Genomic DNA, 24610 nt, shown 5'->3' with positions numbered 1-24610 from the left:
AGGAACCAAGATCTTTGGGTTATAAACATGCATTTCAAGTTTCAACAAAATCAGATGAAAATTGTGACCTCTAGATTGTCCATAAGCCATAATCCATAAAGTTTCAATCCGATACATGCCAATATCAAAAGGAACCGAGATCTTTTGGAAATAAACCTATATTTCAAGTTTTGTCAAAATCGGATAAGAATTGTGACCTGCAGAGAGTCCACAAACAAATTGTGGACGTCCGGATGGACAGGAGCGACGAAAATATACATCCACATGAAAATGTGGGAGTATAAAAATGAAAAGTAATTAATCAATTCTAAGATAGGTTGCCAGGCAACAAAACATACGCCAACAGCAGCTAAATCGTCCGAGCAGTCGTCAAGGGTTGTCGCATATTTATTCCTTTGTAGGTAATTGGGGGCCTTTACAAGACAGTTCCATACAGATCAGATTATAAATTTTGTCGTTTGAGGGTTTACAAGGTTCTACAAACTGAAACAAGGGTCTCAACTCTGGAAGTAATCTACAGAAATTGTTGAAATTTGACAGGCTTTTTCGTTTTACTAATTTAAATAATGCATATAAATTTCATACAGATCACATGATCACTTTTGTCATTCAAACGTTCACAATCGCCATAAATTATTGACGGAAATTGCTGAAATTCAATAGACCTGTTTCACAAATTTATATGATGCATATAAATTTCATACATATCGGATGATAACTATCATCAATCGAGCATTAACAAGGTTTAACAAAGTGAAACAAGGGCAATAACTCTAGAAGTAATTATTGTAAATTGCTGAAATTCAATAGGCTTTTTCGTTTCACTAATCTAAATCATGCATATCAATTTCACAAAGATCGGGTGATAATTTTTTGCGTTAGAGGATCAATAGAGTGAAACAAGGGCCATAACTCTAGACGTAATAAACGGAAATTGCTGAAATTCAATAGGCTTCTCCGTTTCACTAATCTAAATAATGCATATAAATTTCACAAAGATCGAATGGTAACTTTTGGCGTTGGAGCGTTCACAAGGTTCAATAAAGTGAAACAAGGGCCATAACTCTAGACGTAATAAACGGAAATAGCTGAAATTCAATAGGCTTCTTCGTTTCACCAATTTAAATAATGCATGTAAATTTCAGAATGATCGGATGATAACTTTTGGAGTTAGAGCGTTCACAAGGTTCAATAAAGTGAAACAAGGGCCATAACTCTAGACGTAATAACCGGAAATTGCTGAAATTCAATAGGCTTCTTTGTTTTACTAATTTAAATAATGCATGTAAATGTCAGAAAGATCAGATGATAACTTTTGGAGTTAGAGCGTTCACAAGGTTCAATAAAGTAAAACAAGGGCCATAACTCTAGACGTAATAAACAGAAATTGTTGAAATTCAATGGGCTTCTTCGTTTCACTAATTTAAATATTGCATATAAATTTCACAAAGATCGTATGTTAACTTTTGGCATTAGAGCCTTTACAAGGTTCAACAAAGTGAAACAAGGGCCATAACTCTAGACGTAATACACGGAAATTATTGAAATTAAATAGGCTTCTTCATCTCACTAATGTAAACAACATATATCAATTTTAAAACAATTGGATGATAACTTTTGGCGTTAGAGCGTTCACAAGAAATTGTGTACGATGGGCGGATGGACGGACCGACGGACCGACAGATGGACCGACAGAAAGGACGGACGGGGGCGACGGCAATATACGTCCACATTTCAATGTGGGCGTATAAAAAGGATATTTGAATTTCACATAAGTTTCTATAATTTCACATTGCCATCTTCATGCATCTGAGGCATATAAATTAAACAATAATTCTGTCATCTTTTTCATACAATGCAACCCATGTACATGTACCATTACTTTGGGGTTTTGTTTTTTTTATACTCAGATGTTCTCAATTAGCTTATACAAATCATGTCAACTGTAATTTACTATGTTACATATTTTGAATTTAAAGATGACTGTGAATCATCTACATATTGTTTTAATGTTTTTGAATTTTTTAAAAAAATTACCTGTAAGCACTATCATCCATGAATTTTCGTCTATCTATTTTACGACAATCAGTAAACTTAGAGTAGAGCTGATCTAAGCCTTCTGCCCATGTGTGTAGATTTCCCGTTCCAAATAAGGCTAAGCCACCCCCTCCTGAATAAAATAAAAACAAATGATTACAATTACTGTTATGGCACAAAAATATCAAGCAAAAAGTAATTGCTACTGTCAAGTATCTATGATGCACCAAAATGTACAAACTGAATAATTAATTTATGAGACATCTGTTTCATGACAAAAAAAATCATATTTACTACAGTACAATATGAAATTATTTTGAGATAAAATTTTTGTAGTCTTTGAGGCATTAGTTACATGTATATCTTAAAATCAACTGGATGGTGTTATGCAGATGTATCCTAATAATACCATAGGCTACTACGACTCCTGACCAAAGAATAAATGTTCTGACAAAAAAAACAAAATTGAACTTCACATGACAAAAAATAGAATTCAGGTTACAGGTTACATGGAAATTTTTATTTTAGCAAGAAAGGGACTTAATTTTGTATATTTTAAAGTCGCCCATTTTCATCTGCATTTTCACAGCTTATTCCAAACCAAAATGTATCCAAATTAATTCAATAAAATTTAATGAAGAAAACATTAACCAAATATCAACGGCAGATAATCTCCTAGCTTGGATAAAAAGAGGCCCATCAAAACATTTACAACATTTACTGAACAAAACTGAACCATTTTTGGACTAATATTCCTTTTAGAGATCCAACTTTCACAATACTGTAGTTTGGAAGGGATTTCAAATCCTTCAAATGATGACGAATGGCTTTTAAAGCAATACTTTTTTTTAAAAAATTTTAATAATTAGCATGTAACCACAATGACTAAATACGATTCTAAAAGTAGGCATTCTAGTTTATTAATGCATTTTAATGCATATGGTGTTCCAAAATACCACTTCATTATTAAGACATGACTAACATGAGGTAGGAAGGATATGCCTTCATTTTACCAAATATCCCATTTATCTATTGCTTCATCACACTCAAACACCTTGGTAATCACATCAAGATCAATTTTCAATAAAAAAAAGATAGGTTATCGGGTAAGAAAACATATACGCCCACAGCAGCCAAGTCATCCTAACAACAGTCATAAAGGCTATTAAATTAAATTAAATTATGGGAGCATTTACATGACACTAAAAAAAAAACAGGTCACAGACAAGGGCAACAGCCCATGAAGTAATTACCAGAAATAAATAAAATTTGATAAATATTGCTAAGGTAACTCACTCAGTAGAAATTTCAAATAACACATGTGTTACAAATTGTTGGTTTTGTAGTGCAGACTTTAGCTTAGTTGAGTACATTATTTTTGTGGATTAGGTCACTTTGCATAACACCTTAAATACAGGACCCTGTTTCTCGAAATCTTAACTAAGATAAGATTTTAGAATTTAGAATCAATTTTAAGAGACTTAGTTTTTCTTGAATAAGGCTCCAGAGTTTCAGTCGTCAAATATCCCTTGGATTTCTTTCAGAAATGAAAACATGAGACTTTCTGCCTTTGGCTATATACTGATATTATATTAATCATTCATATTAGATTTGCCACATGAATGTCATGAACGTGATTAACTTTTGGAAGAAAAACTGTTAGCTTACCTAAAGCTGTGTGACCTTTCGTATATTTGAGTATTTCGCTGTGTGTTTTAGGAATCTCTGCATTATCTGGTGGATTATAACGAGTAAATGACATAAAACAATACCATTTACACTTATCTTTATCATTTAAATCACTGGACATTAATTCCTTGGCAAAGTAACTCCACAGTTCATTACCGGACATAGCGTAGGCCTTTTCTAAAGTTAATTTGCTTCGTAATAAATGACATATATGATTATTATTAACATCTTTTTCTAATTGAAAAGTCGATCTCCCAAAACCATGTTCTTTCATTTTTTCAGCAGTAAATGTTTGGATTAACTCTGCTCCAAATATTATTCTACGGAGGGCACTATTTGGTGAGCAATCAGTTGATTCAGGGCCTTGAAAATATCCATCGTCGTCGGAACACATCACATATACAGGGCGGACAAAGTTAACAAAATGGGGATCCTCGTGCACTAATTTCAATGTTACAATTTCATCCTCGTATAGCAGACTAATAGTATTATTTCCAGATTTAAGATACACCAGAACTTTAAAACATCCCTCGACAACTGGCCATTCCAACTTCTGTCCATGAGGATCACTTCGGTTCTGCACGTAGATGACGCCATCATCCGTGGAGTTGTCTATTTCTCCAATCAAGAGAGGTAACTGATAAGAGAAGATTTCTCCATCCACTACATTGTACACTCGTATTTTCATGATCTGATATGGCAGTCATCACTCATACTTTCTTTCCAAGAACCTGTGAATAAAAAAAATGCTAAATTTTAGGAAAAGATATAAAATAACTGTGATGTAATATTGGTCATCAATGAATAGAATATGGAACTTGTAGAATGTAGACTTACTTTAGACAGTTCTGCACTGACGCATAAACTGCTATTTCATACAAAACAATCAAGCAGTCCATAATGGTTGTCACTTTCTATAATTTGATTTGTCTACAATATTTCAAAAAAGAAAGGTGCTTCCCTATGTTGTTAATCTTACCAATCAACATAAATCTCAAGTAAATCACATTGTGCTTTCTATGTTTTTTCAAAGTGGTGTACATATTATTGTGTAAACACCGAAAATCGCTATCACAAACACTTAGATTATGTACACATCACCATTACCACTATAAGTTAATTAGTCCCTTTTATCTTGTTATTGTATATCATAACCCCATTGTGTCATAGGCCTTTGATCTTATTGTTGTCATGTATGGTTTCAACCTTGTTATTGTAATTTTGTCTATATATCTTGCCTCAAATTTTGTTATATTGTATTAGCTTGAAAACGTTGAGAGAATACTCTTCGAAACGTCGCCTAAATAAATCAGTAGCTGTTTTCCATAAGTATGTTTATAGTTTATTCACATTATAACTGTTGCTGCTAGAGCACTTAAAAGATTCTTAAAGTTAAACAAGGACAATATAACTCTAAAATAGTTGAAACTTTATCATCTCATTATTATAAAGCAATTTATATAAACTTGAAGAAAACTGGAAGAAAACTTTTACCAAAGATCTTTCACAAGATTCTAAGATATAAAGAAGGGTAAAAACACTAAAATTTGTTAGGCTTTTTTGACTTTCTTATCTAAAAATACACATCAAAATTGAAGGCAATCAAATGACAAATAGCACTACTATCAAGTGCATAAGATCTTAACTTTCCGAGCTATCCAGGAAAACATTCAATCTTCGGAAATCATCGTCTTAAGTAAACAACACATATATATTTCAAAATTTTTGGACGATAACTTTTTTCAAGACTGTTCACAAGACAATTTTGGAGGACTGACACTATACGACTGTATTACAAGTAGGTGAATAAAAATAAAATCAGTGATAATTCCCCAAAGAATTCCACACTCAGCAATAATGAACGACCTGTAAATACAGTAAGTAAGTGTGCTAACATTATCTTAATCTGTACATATTCATGTTAATTATTAAACCAGAAGCATTGCAAACATAACACTTTATAAATAGATCTACAGCAGGCTTACTTTAGTAATGTTAATTAAGAATGTACAATTGCAAGTTTCCATAGTTCAGTTATCAGTAAATGCTCTATGTATAGTGCTTTCACATATTGACTATTGTAACTGTGTCTATGTCAATCTCACAGTCAGTCTCTACTACCTCCTCTTCAAAGAGTCCAATACATGGCCACCAAAATGATAATTGGTGTATCTAAATACTCAAGCTCAACTGCTGCACTCAAAGAACTCCACATCCTACCAGTAAAAGTACAGCTGAATTCGAGCACCTTGTCATGGTCTACAAGTACCTGAACAATCTAGTCCCTGGCTATTTAAACCAGCGGCTACCAGGCAGGATACGCCCACACTTTGTAAGAGATATAGATATTGTGGTGTTTTTTTATTCACCTAAATTTTGACGTCATTGGCAACATATCGCCTTTTTTCCGTCATGTCATTCAGTTCAGCAGACGACTGTCTTTCGAGACAGTCTACATTTTCTCATTTGCTTCTTTATATTCAGTATTTGTTTGTTTTTTGCTCTGTGATGGGTGGAACATGTGCCCTAACTGTATTCAATATGCCTCGATTCTATTGAATACTAAACTGATTCTTAATTGACTTTGAGCATTAAAATTAGTGTTAGACATCCTGTTTTTTTATACATTTCACCGATGTGGTTACTTGTATAGTTAAATTTTACTTCAATATGCTTACATTCATATTTCTTGATATATATAGCAGATCATGACTCATGCTGGCATTACACAATGGTTTCTTTGGGTTATATTCCTGATTGTTTACAAGTTTCAGTGAGGTCTGTGTTACTACAGGCTGGGATTGTACAGCGCAGTGGACACTTGTGGCTGGACCCCGGATCCATTCACTTTATTTGAATTGTTCGTTTGTTTGTGGTTTCTGCGTATTATATCTTGTCCATATATTTGTTTTTGTGTAAATTATGTGTGGTGCAGTCCCCCTGCACTTACTAATAGAGAACAAGCTAAAAACAAAAACGACTTTTTGTACAATCATGGGCCATAATCCAGAAAAATATGGTCTGAAATGTGCAAATATCAAAAGGGACTGAGATTTTTGGAATATAAAGATATGTTTTAAGTTTCATCAAAATCAGATAAAAATTGTGACCTCTAGAGGGTCCATAACCTTTATATTATACTTATACACAATTTGCGTAGAAAGAGCAGCCATTTTGTTGGACAGTTTCATTTTGATTTTCCCGAAATTCCAATTTGACCTTTATTATGGTGGAATGGTGATATATCTAAACGGTTTTAAAATCAGATAAAAAATTGTGACCTCTAGAGAATCCACAAGTTAAAAATGCGATCTTCCGACCAATAAGGGGCCATAATCCAGGAAGTTACGTTCGGATATGTGTGATTATCAAAAGGAACCAAGATCTTTATGATAAAAACATAAATTCATGGTTTTATCCCATTCCAAAACGGATAAATACTGTGATCTCTAGAGGGTCCGCAACCTTGATTTACCATATTTTTACACTATTTGCATACAAGGGGAGACCACTTTGTCAGGCAGTTTTGGTCCGATTTTGACGAAATTCGAACTCAACCATCATTAGGGAGTAACGGTAATATACTAAAACGTTTTTTTAAATCGGATAAAAATTGTGACCTCTTGAGGGACCACAAGCTAAGAGCACGATTTTTCGACTAATCAGGGTCCATAATCCAGGAAGTTACGTTCAGATATGTAAGTGATTATCAAAAGGAACCATATATTTATAGTTTCATCCAAATCGGATAAAGATAGGTTGCCAGGCAACAAAACATACGCCCACAGCAGCTAAATCGTCCGGGCCGTCAACAAGAGTTGTCGCATATTTTTACTTTTTTCAGTAATAAAACATTTATAATACACTAAAATCTGATTAAGAGCAACAACTCAGAAAACCATTAGAATTTGTTTGGTTTTTATAAAGTTCTGCCCCATGCTTACGTTTTGTATACAAAACTTTTAATACTGTATCATGAATTTAGCTGTTCCAAGTCATAAAAATTCATTGAAAATCAATATACTTGTTCGTCTCGAGATCTTAAACTCTGTGTATAAATTTAAAGTCAATCGGATATTAACTTTCGCCTCTAGAGCGTCCACAAGATTTTTTGAAGTGATCAAGGGCCATAACTCTGGCAGTAATTATCGGAAATCGCTGAATATCAATAGGCTTCTTCGTCTCATGACCTTAAACACTGTGTATAAATTTAAAGTCAATCGGATATTAACTTTGGCCTCTAGAGCGTCCACAAGATTTTTTGAAGTGGTCAAGGGCTATAACTCTGGCAGTAATTATCGGAAATCGCTGAAAATCAACAGGCTTCTTTGTCTCATGACCTTAAACACTGTGTATAAATTAAAAGTCAATAGGATATTAACTTTGGCCTCTAGAGCGTCCACAAGATTTTTTGAAGTGATCAAGGGCCATAACTCTGGCAGTAATTATCGGAAATCGCTGAAAATCAATAGGCGTTTTCGTCTCATGGCCCTAAACACTGTATATAAATTTAAAGTCAATCGGATATTAACTTTCGCCTCTAGAGCGTCCACAAGATTTTTTGAAGTGATCAAGAGCCATAACTCTGGCAGTAATTATCGGAAATCAAAAGGCTTCTTCGTCTCATGGCCTTAAACACTGTATATAAATTTAAAATCAATCGGATATTAACTTTAGCCTCTAGAGCGTCCACAAGCAATTGTGGACGCCGGACGGGTGGACGGACGGGGGCGACGACAATAAAAACTGATTTCTAGAGGGTCCACAACCTTGATATACCATATTTTTACACTATTTGCGTACAAGAGGCGGCCATTTTGTCAAGCAGTTTTCGTCCGATTTTGACGAAATTCAAGCTCAACCATCATTAGGGTGTAACGTACATAATTCAGGAAGTTACAATCATGACTTTACTAAAACAACAATTATCAAAGTCAACAGGCACTCACTTACCATTACTGGATTAACCCATATGTAGAGTAAAATAGGTCATATTAGCTACAAAATTCTAAATAGTGTGGTTGGTTTGGTTAATCCATACATATAGTCATTAGATCCAAATCTAGAGATGAGGGATAAAAGGTTTGGTTTCAATAAGCTCATTAATCTTTCTATCACACTGGGTTCAGATTCAGAAAATTATCTATAATTCAATCTTAAAAGAACAAGCAAATATGTTACAGATATCTTTCAAGACGAACTAATAAAAAAAAGATCTACCAGTGATGACATTTAACATAATTACAAAAGACCAAATGTTATTACTTGTGAAAGTTCTTTCAGTCATGATATATACATTTCCATTACATACATTTACTATTTAAACTGACGTAAGCGAAATTTTCATTAAGTAAAAAGATATATTTGTTGCATTTATGGTAGAATTACACAGCAAAACAATCAATATAACAAGGCCACCATTTATATAACATACATGTATAGTCTCTATTGTATAATGCATTGATTAAAATACTCAGTTAACAAAATGTTTTCTCTATGAATCTCTAATATCTTTAAATGAAAAACACTCATTGTCTAATGAATTTTCCGCATTACTCTTTTAGAAAAAATTCCTGGCAGCAATTTTCATTGTTCTCCTTTCTAGACAAGCTGTCTCGTTAGCTTATTTATCACAAAAATGATCAATTTTTTGTGATAAAAACAGTATATTATGAAGAATAGTCTGAAAGTCCACATGCGGTAGACAGGGGATACCATGGACTTCTGAATCTGGACACCTGTTATTATTTTTAAAACCATTTTCCTGAAGACTCAGGGACACTTTGCCGGGAATGGGGTCTGGAATAGAAGTTTTCTTGTCACCTGGCAATATTTTTCCTACAATTTGGTAAAATTCTACTTTAATCGGAAAACAATGCAAAAATAATGATATTTTTTCTGTATTTATTTTTCTGTATATAATCAAAATTTTGTTCAGGATATCTAAATAAGATTGGGAAACAGGCTTAACCTATGTAAAACCCCTCTTCCTTCAAAATAGGCCTCAAATAACCCTTGTTATGTAATATTTTTGAATTTACAATACATTTTACTATTGTATTTTAAACTAGGTATCTTCCATTATCCTTTGAATTTGTTTTTGCATGTAAACTGACTGAACACTCAAAACAGATAGAACAACAGATCCAGATTTGACATTATTTAAGAAACTGAATAGGCACAAAAATTAAGTTATACCAGCTTGTGTTTTTACTTTGTAGGATTTATTGAAAACAAAATTGATTTAAAATCATATCAGTCACCCTAATATTATACTGTTGCTCTGTGTCTTCATAATTTGATCAAAGTATCGTTATTTTCCATTACATGTACTTTTCATTCTAATTTGAAAAAACAACTACACTAAAACTGTTCAAAGGAAATTTGAGCGCAATGTATCTTAAAGATAATCAAATTATGAAACACAAACATTTCGTCATTTATATTGAAAAAAAAAAATCTTAAATTCATAGCAAAATTAAGACTGGAGGCTCAGTGCTGGGGAGTCCATCAAATGAGTACAAATCCAGACCCAAATTTTCTATAGTAAAATTTTGCGTAGAATGCATTGCCAAGCGGTAATCAGTCCGCCGTTGGGGTCATTTTCCAGATATTTGGGTTCAAATGTCAATTGAGGTCATTTACACTAAAAGTGAATGCCCAATCATTCTGGTTTATGAAAACATTCTAAAAATGTTAAAGATAGGTTGCCAGGCAACGAAACATACGCCCACAACAGCTAAATTGTCCGGGCAGTCAACAAGTGTTGTCGCATATTTTTACTTCTTTCGGTAATGAAACATTTATAATATTATAATACACTCATGAAGTAATTATCAGAAAACCATAAGTTGGTTTTTAATATCATGGATTTAGCTGTTCAAGTCATACAAATTCATTGAAAATCAATATACTTGTTCGTCTCAAGCTCTTAAACTCTGTGTATCAATCTGAAGTCAATCGGATGATAACTTTAGCCTCTAGAGCGTCACAAGATTTTTCAAAGTGATCAAGGGCCATAACTGTGACAGTAATTATCGAAAATCACTGAAAATCAATAGGCTGCTTCGTCTCATGACCTTAAACATTGTGTATAAATTTAAAGTCAATCGGATATTAACTTTGGCCTTTATAGCGTCCACAAGATTTTTTGAAGTGATCAAGGGCCATAACTCTGGCAGTAATTATTGGAAATCGCTGAAAATCAATAGGCTTCTTCGTCTCATGACCTTAAACACTGTGTATAAATTTAACATCAATTAGATATTAACTTTGACCTCTAGAGCGTCCACAAGATTTTTTAAGTGATCAAGGGCCATAACTCTGGCAATAATTATCGGAAATCGCTGAAAATCAATAGGCTTTTTCGCTTCATGGCCTTAAACACTGTGTATAAATTTAGAGTCAATCGGATATTAACTTTAGCCTCTAGAGCGTCCACAAGATTTTTTTAAGTGATCAAGGGCCATAACTCTGGCAGTAATTATCGGAAATTGCTGAAAATCAATAGGCTTCTTCGTTTCGTGGCCTTAAACACTGTATATAAATTTAAAGTCAATCGGATATTAACTTTAGCCTCTAGAGCGTCCACAAACAATTGTGGGTGCCGGACCGCCGGACGGACGGATGGGGGCGACGACAATATACGACCACATTTCAATGTGGGCGTATAAAAACTAATCACTCTTTCAATAAAAATGTAAACTTGCTAAATTCACCTTTGTTCTTTGGGACCCTGGAGGTCAAAAGGTCAAGTTTTCCATTTTTGCACAAAGAAGATTTAATGCAATACACGTCGGCGTAAAATATAAAAACTAAAGCGAAACCTGTTCTAATTAATAATATGAACATTTAAAATTTATCTTTAGGTGGCATCAAGAGTTGATTATGGTTTTGTCTTATTCATTAATGTCTAATAAATAATTTATATAATATTTAAGGCCTAAACAAAGACCTGCAATAGACAGATTCAGCCCTTGCATAATGCCTGATAAAGTTCACATGCAGCATTGGTTCATGTGTGACGTCACATCATACGTCATTGTTTACATCAGATATAGTAACACTAACTAGTGCGGGCAGAATAGGTACCATTTATTCATTTTACTGCCTGTGCATGCTATTTCATGTAGGCTACCCATTTACAGTGCAAATATTTTAATTCGCAGAAGAAAAAAGGTTAATATTGAGATCAAATCAAATCGCCCTGTCATCCCTCTCAGTGATAGTATCAGCCAACCAAATATTAACTGCCGATAAGTTTGAAAATTTTAGTCCTTAAATTGAACAGAATAACTACCAATATTTTGATTTACATGCCCATCGTGAATTAAAAGAAAACTGACAACTCAGATTATTAACATTTCATCAGGGACACTCCGAAATTCAATATCACAAGAAGTTATGATAGAATACAACATGTTGCAGCCATTAAAAATGTAAGCTTACTTGTGTAAATTTAATCAGTCTTTATTACATGGTGTAAGCCTCAACACAATGTTCGTTCGGGTTGTGTACATGTTTTTATTACTGATTATTTTCATACATCTGTTACCTATGTAAAAGCTAGTTTCAATAACATATTTGTCATTGCCACTGCATAATCGCTCTAGTACATTGTCACTTATAGGAAGTGGTACCTAGTTTCTACAATGAGTAAGCATGTCCTACCTTGTGCATCAAAATTTTCATAGCTATGTGGGGAGCCACAGTGGCTCAGTGAGTAGGATGATGGCTTGCTAACCTTGAGGTCCAGTGTTCCATCCCTACGTTGGCCGAGAAAGTTCATTGGGATTTGCGGTTGTAGTTCCCCTTGTAAGTGGTGTAGGACGGAGAGCTTGGCAAGGGACAACGGCATGAAAGACTAAAGTCCTGTGTACACATTGGCGTGCATGTAAAAGAACCCTTGACAGTTGGAATTCGAAATAAGAGTACCTAAGCCATAGTGCCGCTGTCCGGGCAAAATTTCCCTTATAGCACACTTCATGGTGTATGTCTGTCTTCATTAGACCAGTAGGAGCAGAACAGTAGGCCGTTAAACCCCATTTCATTTCATTTCATGGCTATGTGAACATCACAGGCGAGTAATGGGCATCTTGTGTTTTAGAAAGATGTCCACACTCTGCGACTCACATCATCACTAGTGCTAGAACTGGTTTTGGACACATGAGAATGTGCTAATGGAAAATCTTTATCACCAAATGCATTATTTAACATTATAATGAACTTACAAACAATTAGTTGAATAGGAGAGCAGCGGTAGCTCAGTTAGTAACGTGCTGGCTCACAAACCAGGAGGTTCCAGCTTTGATCTTGGTGTTTTCCGAGAAAGTTCCTCAGGTTTTCCAGTACGTTTTCTCTTTTGTGTATGGTACAGGACGGGGGGCCTGGTAAGGAACAGCGTCTAGTCATTTGGATGAAACAAATTCAAAGGTCCCTGTACACATTGGCTTCCACATAAAAGAACCAATGGCAATTAAAATTTGATGAAGTAGATGAAAACACAGCAGTTCGGACAGAATTGCCCTAATTGCACACTGAATCGTGTAAACCTGTCTTCATCAGCAAGGAGGTATAGAAAAATAGGACATAAAGCCAAGAATTAACATTGGAAACCAGCCTTAATTTATGCAGATTACACATTTTTTTTTTTTTACAATTTTCATTATTTATACAGTTTATCCTTTTTTTGAAGGGAAAGTCATTTTATAGATAAATTACAAGTTCTATGATTATGTACAGCTGTAGTGATATGCATGCCGAAAATTCCCCACATCCAACGTGTGACTCATACATGTACTCTCTTCTGCTACATATTTTAATAGCCTTGTGATCATCTAGTATTTGTAATTCTCTTCTTTGGTTTCCTTTTCACGTTGTGTATTGTCTTCTTATTGTCTCAGTAGCTAAGACTTTTATCTACCAGGAATAACAATGCATCAGTTCGCTTCTACATTTTATATCAAGCTGGATACGTATGGTTACAAGCATAGATTACAATACAATACTTAAAATTAACCTGTCTTTTCTACACCTAACCTGCAGATGAGCTTACTGGTGGCTCCATCATATGGCTCTCCTACATATCAATGGGGTCTACTCATCCCAGCTGGTGTCTCTTGAACCTCGGCGTTGTCTCTTGAACCTCGGCGGTCTCTACCGAATTTAGCGGCTGTCTAACAGTAAGCCATCTTCATGGTGTCTAAAATCTATAGGACCTAAATCAGTCTCTTAACATTGACGGTGTCTTTGAGACAGCTTTGTCAATTATTCGATTGGACAAATATTACGTAATTAATTATGATAATTGGTTACCAAGCCAAATGATAGAATAAGAATTTTCCAACACATGATAAACATGATATTCTGGGTTCTATGTTTTGGTTTAATAAATCTTTTTATGTGTCAACCACTCAATTATTTTTTTACGTACGTGAGATATGACTTTTCTACAATGTGTGAATCTAATAATTAATTTAAGATATAATATGGTCGCAAAGACCATAGTCCTACACAATATAAAACATGTACATCAATTATTATTTCAAATATCTGTGCATGACACCCAGTAATCAAATTAGACTGAAAGAGGATTTTCTCAACAAACATGTTCCTTGTTCAGAGACATTACCTCAGGTCTTAAAAGCATTACATTTATTTGGATATCTTTAATACAAATAAGTTCAATAATAAATCTATGGTTTTCTACAGAATTCTAGTAATGATAATAATGAATAACTGGAGGCAAATTCTATCGCAATTACATGTAAAAATGTTTGATGTTAGTGATAACTTGATTACATCTTGATAAATGTCAATAAATCGCTGATGTAATGTAAATATACAGACATTTTCATTCGCATTCTAGATGCCCAGAATCAAATTTCAATGATTACAATTTTTTAGTCCAATACTCCAATGAATAAGCAGACATTTTCAATTAGACCCATATTAATGATTTCTCATTCTGTATAGAAATTATATAAAGAGAGATGAAACTGCAATCTGATTAAAACACAGATCCAATTTCGTTTCGTTTTTATAGTTATTTAACTCGTTTTCTGCTTGAAATGAGGGGTCAGCCAATCAAATGGTCTGTCGAATCGAGTGTTTGACCTTTTTTGCGCGGAACTGTGGGTAGACATTAGCGGCAATAGAAATCAAAACAAAGCAGAAGTAGATAAAAAAATACATGGCGGTCGCTAATTGGTTAATCGAATGACTGACGTACCTGACGTCATAGAACGTGAACTCCCACTATATCTTGTTAGATCTACATGTAGTTTAGGTCATCGAAAGTATAAAAAACAAAACGAAATACAGATCTATATTTTAATTAGATTGATGAAACTGTTGAATATTTTCTTTTACATCTTCCACCAATATTTGGAATTTAATGGTGGTAACTTATTTATGTAAGAAAAATATGCCATATGAATGATAACATTTGGTATGTCTTTAAATGTCCCTTGCAACTTATGTTCAGATCTCATTTTAAGCTACATGTAGCTGCTTCTATTTCTGACAGGTCTGGATTTCAATGAAGTTGAAAAACCTGATTATTTCTATAAAAAGCCTACTTGCAGGAAAACAGCATGTATGATTCTCTCTTGACTACATTTCTCGAATTAGAGGAATGGGCAGTTTTTTGCATTATGATACACAATATATGTGACGAATTAAAAAATCAGTTAAGAGAACTAGGTGTTTTTATCGCATTTCGATCACAAAACCTGACATCAAAAAAATTGCGCAATAGCAGTTTTATTCTTAGTCCGATGGAAAGACTTAGAATGAATGTCCCGATAAGTTCCAATTTATGTTATGGCTCGTAGCTGTGGCCATCCAATATTAAATATTAAAGAATTAGAACAAATACACTAAAATAACCTAGCCTGGTTATCCAAATAGTTCCCAGATGTTTATTTATTATTAACGACACAGTCAATAGGGTTGGAAGATTAGAGTCTATGCAAATAAACATTTTTATAACAGTAATTCTTTCGCCAACTTTCTGTTCACACATAATTACAGAAGCAGCGACAGCAGTGAAACAGATTCTCTGGTCTATCCAAGACTTCTACTGTACGAAGGTCTCCGACAACTATATAAAGGAAACAGCTGCACAATCACACTTAAGTCTGATGAGTTTGCTTAAGAACGAAACTAGTAACTTCATCATGAGAGAAATCTGGGGCGGCTGCCACTTATAGATTTCCAATTTTATTTTTACTTACTGCTAAGAATTTCATAACTCCAGCCACGAGATACTGGACCTGGAGTCAGACATCTCCAGTGGAGAAATTCACCCTTCACCAAAACAACTCTGATATATTTCACCTCCGGAACAAATGGTAGAGTAGAATCTGTCAATCAGAAAGAGCTGTTTCTGTTATCAGTCAATATACCAGAGTACAAAACTACTCAAAACAGAAAATTAAAACGCAAGTCGATCATTTTTATAACAGATTATAATCCCACTGCGGTTCTATTTAGTAAGCTCATTCGAAAGGAATGGCATATATCATCCACTTCTGAAATGTGCCTTACAGTCTCCGGAAAAAGTCAATCACATCATTTAGAAGGATGATGGAGGGAACTCTTATCTAGCAAGATTGATCAACCCAAGGCAGGGATCCACAAACGAGTGGGATGTCGGTCCATTATTTATTCCAATAATGTGAAAAAGGAGACCAAAATAACTATTTCTCTATTGTTACAACTGACAAATCTCTATCACAATTCACAATGTTTCAAAATGCCAGGGTAGAAATATGGTCTACTTACTAATTGCTTCGTATGTTTAATATAACAGGTGGGAAAGACAGAATACATGCTTTTTTTAAAAGCAAATTAAAGAACATTTTGCAGATATTATACATAACAGACCGAAATCGGTTGAAATATATTTTAATCTCAAAGGACACGCAAGTAGAAATGTTACAATACTAATAATTTAGCTTTTCAAGACTGATCCCGATAATGACAAAAATATGTCATTTGGATTTTAAAGTATCTAAATCAAAATGGCAATGGATAGCTCAATGATAAGATTGGGACCCCAAGCATCCCCACCCTCTTTGTTTACATTTTACAAGATCAAAAGAACTGTAAAATTGCTAATTCTCGAGCTATGACCAAGTGAAGTTTTGTAGCTCAACAAAGAAATAAAATACCATTCTTACTCTCAGTCTCACTTTGGAAATTGTCACCAATCGGTAATAATTTTTTTCTTCATTTTACTTGATTGACCATACAGTTCCATCAGGCATATTTAAGGAGTCATCCCAGATATATTTTAATGAATAAAATTTGTTATTTATGAATGAAAGACACTTAGAAAACGTCACTAGTTATTATACAACTGTCGGAAGCTAGTGACACTTTTTCCAAAATGCAAACTGTCATTTTCCATATGTGGTTAGCAATTTCCACACAATCAACACTACCGGTATCTCCAATTTGCCAAATATTAGTAAGAGGTCATCATAATTATCAAGTTACTCATACATTATGGCATTTGATTTGTATACTCAACCCAACTTTCTTTATCAGTAAATATTGTCTGAAATCTGAGATTTTTCCTTTAAAATTACAGTACACTGCATACAAAATTTGGGACAAATCGTATTAAGTTTCAATTTATGAGCTTACACTGGGGTCTTCAAGGAGCTGAGCAATATGTTTTGCTCTAATTGCCTGATTCTTTCAATTAATTTCAAGGTTTATCTTGAAAAATTTATTAAAGATCCATTATGTAAGACTTAGATAAAGAGCTGGTCTTTCTTGCTATAATATTTCAAAAATAGATTTTGAAAAATGAAAATTTTATTCAAATGAATTTATTCTGAGTGAAGTTATCAGTGTTTGAAGATATAGTGTAGAATGCCGTAGATTGTTCATTATCATAGCAAGTCTTGCTTATCCATTATAAAATTTTAAAGTTATTAAATGGCAATCGTGTTTCAATCCATTTAAATCTCAACCAGTTAATGAATGTGTAAATAATAGTTAATATAACATTTGAAGCCAAAATAAAGACCGATATAGATCAAATATTATTCAATAACTGAAGAAATTAAGTACAAACTTCATAAGAAGTATATTTTTGTGAAAGATGATTGGTATGAAATGTCATTTAAAAATGAAAAATGCAGCATGGGGTCTATTTAGTTCCAAGCACTTAAAATATGAATCAATGCTTTACAAACACACATGTATTTGTACAACTGTCCTATTTGAAACAAATATTGTTATTATAGGTATATGTATGTGATTGCATCAAGGAAGAGAAAACTGCACAGCAGTGGGCAACATTAGATCTGCAATTTTATAGACTGTTTGATCCCCCAACTGGATGGGGTTTTGAATGAGATGTTTTATATATGGTCTACGTACTGTACCTCCTGTAACAGATCTGTAATTTACAGTAGTCAAAGATAAAATTAATGTACCGTGAAAAGTCAGTACCATAACGAAATATGACCGTTACAGAGAACATTACCTTTCATGAGAGGTAAGCACATAACAGATATGTTTTGTTTCTGTAATGAAGAGTCAAACAAAAGACATCATTTATTTATTGGTACATCACTTTACTTCTTTTTAATTAGTAAAATGGGCCATGTTTTAGGGTTGATTCTAATACATGTATGTGCTGAATGTTATATTTCCTCTTGTTAAAAGATAAGGTTACTAGTACTGACTGACATACCAAGTTAATTAAATCAATAAATACTAATCAATAATGAGAAATTTAACATTATAAAATTATATATTTAATCAATTATTGACAAAAATGACAACTCGGTCAGCCATATTTTAGTAATAGCTCGCAAAAATATGTTGGTATTTGCTTTGGTTAAGTTGCCCAAGAAGGACATAAATTTTGTCTTATTGTGAATTTTTATGTACATAAAAGCAAAATCTTTATACTGTATAACATCAAGGGTAATAAACTCTATAAGTAATTATGAGAAATTGTTGTGAATGTTATTCATCGAAACTAAAAAACACTAACTAGAACTCTGAAGGAGTACTGACGTGTTTCGGTACATCAGGTCACAGATTGTCACATCAACAATTAAGTTACACAATGAATTACTGAGTATAGTAAAATCTAATACCTATAGTATTATAGTTGAAAAACCTGTCATTTTGAACTTAATAAAACCAGAAGTTATACTTCAAGACCAAACTTTTTGATATTAATTGTTAGTAGACATGAAGATCATCATATATACAAAGGTCAAGGGTCTTTTAAAGGTTAGGTCACCAGATAGATGTTGAAAATTCAAAGAAAATTCAAAGTATAACATAAAGTAAACAAAATCAAAATTAAAAAATCAGCTCCCTAAGGATTGTTGCCATTTGGAGTAGGTTCAAAACAAAAAAAAGTTTTTGAAAATCAGAATCAAAATGGTGGCTAAATATCAATTTGAAGATATTCACCCCCCAGGGTGTCATATTACAACTGGGGCCTGGCAGCTAGGCTGCCTCAGCGCCAAGCAACCTCTTGATCCATCACTGGGAAGGACCCCAGTACCCAGCTGCATCTGCGGGAAGAGAACACTGCCCTGCCCCGTTGACAAGATTCTACAAAGGATAATGGACAGTATTTGTTTCTAGTTTTGGAGGATAAACCAACGGATAGACATGAACGATGGCAAGGATGCTATTTCGCCCAAACATCCAACCAGGAATATGTCCAATTAGGCATCAAGATATGGTGAATAACATTCAAAATTCCAAAATATGTTGATTGTACTGAGTGTATAACTTGTACTCATCTCAATTATCATTGATAATAGGCAGTATTTATTAGTTAATTTGGTGAACAACCCTTTTTGTGGTTTTAAACACTTACCTTAAATGATTAACTACTTAATCTTCAAAGATTGACTTTCTTAATCTACTTGATTTCCTTTATATTTTAATCCTGAAAACAATTCAGGTTTCTCCTTTGTCAGACATTTAAATACCTTTGATTTCGGTTGACCAGATTAAGATTAGTCAAAGATCAGTCAATAAACTTCGAAGCTAACCTGTAACAGTCATTTTCATAATCCCCTAATAGTTTTTATCTGTAACCATTTCCCTTCGTAGGAATTGGCATCCACGTGTTCCCACCTGGCACCCCATTTTCCATCGCACAATACTTTAATCATTTCCATTCACTGGACAAAAAATATTTCATAGGTTATAATCATACGAAGAATGTATCCACCCGAAGCGTACACTATTATTAGCTAATACACACCAGTTTAATTTTTCTCCGTTTAACAAACTACTTTGCGGCTAAAATGGCACTTGCTCACAAGTTCCCATTGCTTTCTACAAAGCTATTGAGAATGGTTATTTTGGCGGGGAAAAAAAGTCAAATGGCCAAATAACAATATATTTAAATGTGGGCTTAACACAATAATTCTGTGAATGAAGTCATACATGTATCAATGGCTATGGGTTAAAACATGTAACAGTTTAATGAATACAGTCATAATTATAAACGAATCTTAATTGGTGAAATTTGTGTTTCATACACATGAATTTCTATTCTTATACATATTAGAAAGTCAATTCTTCAATAACCTAATAGCGTGAATAAGCACCAGCATTATCTTTAGGTTTCCACTTTACAAACAAAAAATAACTGGAATTTAACATACATGATGGCAATAAATAATAGCAAGTAGGTAGGACGACATTAGAGACAAAAGACAGAAACCAAATTTAGGGCAATTGTCAATTACTATCTTCAGTAAGACCAGAATAGACAAAAACTTGTCTGAATCAGCAAGAGAGTAAAACACAGTAAAATAATCACCTTCAAAAAGCTGTTTCAAAAAGCAACCTTTTTTCAGTTCATGAAATTGGTAAACATCTCTTGCACATTTACACCTAATTTTAGAAACACATGCCATGAATAATGATTCAACAGTCTGTTGTACTTCCCTATTGATTAAACTGTTTCTGGTATAAAGCTAGTTTATAAAAAGCTGTCATGACATGCAATTATAACTGTGATCAATGAAAAAACAAATGACTCTGTTCACACTTTGCTCCAATGTAATGCATTATGTTGGAATATATTTTTTATATCAGTCAAAAGTTTGCATTATAGGGATTAATATAACACGGTCTGGTCTAAGTGTGTTATAATTGAGTGATATATTTCTGCAAATGAATTCCAAAATGTCAGGCAGTGATCTACAAGTTGCAGGTCAATATTTACTTAGCATTCACATCTTTTTTTCTCACCAAGAGAGGGAAAGACAAAAAGTGCAGGAGAGCAATATTGATGGACTCCTTAACACACTTCAGTGTCAAATCGGCATAAAAGTGCAGTGACATACATTTTCTGAACAGCTGTGGATTGGTTTAAATCTGTCAAGTATTGGGACCAATAGATGAATTACAAACTAAGCATCAATTTTTTTTATTAAGTAACACATGATATACCAAATTGTACAAAATTGTGAGACGCACACGGTTATAAACGGTAAAAAGACTTTTATTCATAGGATTGTCAGCAAGATCTATTTTATCACCAAAAAATCATTATATCGTGACACTGATAGATCTATGAACATGATTAAGTAGAAGAATTCCAATTTAAAATACATAGCTTCACACATTTAACCTGAAGATTTGATTGACAACTGCATCGCATGCGACGATTTCCATTATCAATTTATAAATCAAAAGTTTGCTTACACCGCCAATATCTACAATTACATCAGCCATTTTATGTCTTGAAAAGGTGCCAAATCTTTGCAATCAATACCAAACAAGAAGTTAAAATTTTCAATAAGTTAAATTTTATTCCCAAGACATTTACATAATGGCTCATCTTTCTTATTGTCTCACGCAAGACAATATCGATGGCAAATAGTTTATCCAGCAAGACCTGATATTCTCAGTGTGAGTAGACTAAAAATAAGAACGATCTTCATACATTCAAACAGTACCGGTATTTTAACTGTTTGGAGGCAGTGGAGGGTCGACAAACAGTGGTAGATATATACTACAGAAGTGATGTTGCATATTGTTAGAAATCAACTGGCCAAAAGCAGAGAAATTATGCCTTTATAGTTATAAAGATCAGCTTATTGACTAACTAACTCATCAATAATCATCAAAAAGATAAATTAAACCTGGTCATATCTTTATGAAGCAAATGTTTTTACATTACACTACTGAGTCTTTTCAGATCAAAGAATTCTTCCTTCATGTTCGCTAAAATTCACCATGCAAGTGCAATATAATTCTTACATAAACTCTCCAATCTTCAAAATTCAATATGACACATATCCAAATATCCACTTTCAAAACCTTGGTAATTACCAAGTTTGTCAACCAGTTCTTACAAATTAGGCTATTTGTCTACACAAAGTCTGAACAACCTTTTTGAAGCAAGGGCAAATACTATAAGTATAATAATAGTCATTAAAGGACAATGTTGGTGTCAGCCAATACTAAATATGTGATAGAACTGGTTAAACACATTCCAAATATAATTCTAACACAGAGATCTTTGATATGGTAGATGCGTAACAAATATTTGAAGAAACAGGAAGTGACGCAAACAAAAGGCAAACACAGATTATCCTTATATGATATATACCTGACTGAAGGAGAAGGCTGTAACAGATACACGGTCGATTTTCAGCTCACTGATAATTCTTTTAAATATAGACATGCTATTATTATTATTTTTTTCTTAAAAGTTACAACTATGTAGGTAGGATATGCTTACTCTTTCCAAGACACATCATACCATTTTCCATGTTTGGTGTTTGCCAACCTTGCAACTTGCCAGTATTTGTTTTACTTCTGAATATAAATACATTTGTCTGGTTTGCATTTGTCGAATACAAGCGAATTTCACATTTTGTTCAAATCTTACCAGAAGTAGACTATACAAAAATCTACGGAGGTAATTTTTCAATGAACTTTTATTGCAGGAACTTTTAATAGGAAGGGTGAGAATTAATATGAATACAGTATTTGATAAATTAAGATCGCCTAATTTTCATTTAATAGTGTATACCAAATTGCGATTTGTGATCCACGGGGTGGACACAGAAGTAATTGTAAAAAAAATAATAATATGACTTTTTTTATAGGGCTACCAGAATAAACTATAATTATCGCTTAAATTTTTAAGTAGAGAATTAATAAAAACAAGTTAATCTACGGACTATTTCTATTTTTTTAGCTTTCTCTTATCTAATGACAGTCAATTTTTTTTTTGAATTGTCAGATTCGAACAGACATCCTCTTACAGTCTTATTTAACAACTTTTCGCCTTCAAAGAAATTATCAGTGAGATGAAAATTGACCATGTATCTGTTATCACTCTCTTCTCCAGTCAATTGTGTAAAATATAAGGAAAATCTGTCTTTTCCTTTTGCTTGATTCACTTCCTATTTATTCAAATCATTGTAACACATCCACAGTAGCAATGATCTTGTTGTTAAAATTATATTTGGAATATGTTTAACGTGTTCTATCACATATGTAATATTGGTGGACGCAGCACTGTCCTTTAAATTCTTGAAGGACAAAATTGGTGGATTCAAGTTTCAATACTTTTGTCGGTTTATGGGGAAATTAAGCCACACGAACGAACGTTTCAATGCAATTGGTCAACTGTTAAGTTTCATGCAAAATGGGCATTAACTTCATGCAATTGGCTTGTTAACAAAAACTTTGAATTGTATTTTTGTTTAAAACTGAGCAGAAAATATATAATTTTGTGTCACTTTTATAATTATTTGTTATTTTTTTATATCAAATAAAGCATTAACAAAAATAGACAAGTTGTTGCCAATCGCAGGGAGGCAAATAAAACAAAAACTGGACCTTTTTCTTACGATTATTCCCAGAATAAACCCACACCAGAACCTCTCCTCTGTATCAGCCCTGCTAAATTTCATGTTAATCTCGTGTCCCACAAATATTCAAATTCTTAAACATACATTATTCAATAGCTAAATCTGCCTATTGCAAGTCTTTATTTAGGCTTCAGATGTTATAGAAATTATTAATTAGACCTTTATTTACACAACAAGCTCAAAATCAACTCTGTAGACCCATGGATGGCTTGGATTCAGTTTGGATTTAAACAGGCGTCCATTTAAAATTAAATCAATAAATGGCGGACCAAGCTAATGTTTACCGTTAATCGCTGATGTCATTACCAGAAACTGGTGATGAAAGGCCTGCCAAGCAAGGCTACCATAGCCATTGAGCATGTTACTTGATAATCAAGAATATGTGGGTGGAGCGTCTGTCAATCAAACGATCGCCAATTCTCATAGACGTTGCAGACACAATTGATGCCTATTTCTAGTCCAAACTTCCAACAGTGACAATTCCATTCAGAACAAAGTAATTTGACTGAAATTTTCAACATTTTCTTGTTTTTATCATCTATTTTTGAATTATGATAGCAAGAATGGCCAATTCTTGATAAAACTCTTAACTAATGTATCTTTAAGTTTAAAAAAATTACCTGCATGTATTATGTAATATTTTCTGTTATTGAGTAAATGTGTAACATAAATTTGGGGAAAAAAAAAATTGTCACATTAGATTGTAGATTTGTCTTTTGTTAGTGTTTATCCATGTTCAGCTGTCATTTTCATTAAGAAACTAAAATACTAACTTTTTCATCAAATAAAACCCCACAGAAAATAGATATATATATATACAGTAAACCACAATATATACCGGTAGACCAATACAAATCAATATATGTGAAATGTATTTTGCCCTATAAAACATAGTACATGTACAATCTTGTAATATACAATGTTTAAATGTGTGAATTAGAAAAACTAATATACAGTTTTCTACACTATGAATACATATTATTTCTGGT

At 33.3% G+C, this 24610-nt stretch overlaps 1 protein-coding gene across 1 annotated transcript in view; it reads right to left on the bottom strand.

The window, feature by feature from the left end:
- Positions 1-24610, bottom strand: part of LOC126825604 (uncharacterized) — a 59930-nt gene that overhangs the window by 30745 nt on the left and 4575 nt on the right. The window contains exons 2-3 of the mRNA XM_050555288.1: positions 3706-4457; positions 2038-2170 (exon numbers count right to left, since the gene is read on the bottom strand). Coding sequence (XP_050411245.1) covers positions 2038-2170; positions 3706-4414 — 842 coding nt within the window. The 5' untranslated portion in view covers positions 4415-4457. The remainder of the gene's footprint in view (positions 1-2037; positions 2171-3705; positions 4458-24610) is intronic.

Source organism: Patella vulgata, chromosome 6 (assembly GCF_932274485.2).
Source record: "Patella vulgata chromosome 6, xgPatVulg1.2, whole genome shotgun sequence".
Lineage (NCBI taxonomy): Eukaryota > Metazoa > Mollusca > Gastropoda > Patellidae > Patella > Patella vulgata.
The sequence above is the reverse complement of the archived record's forward strand: the minus strand, read 5'-3'. Positions and strand labels throughout refer to the sequence as shown.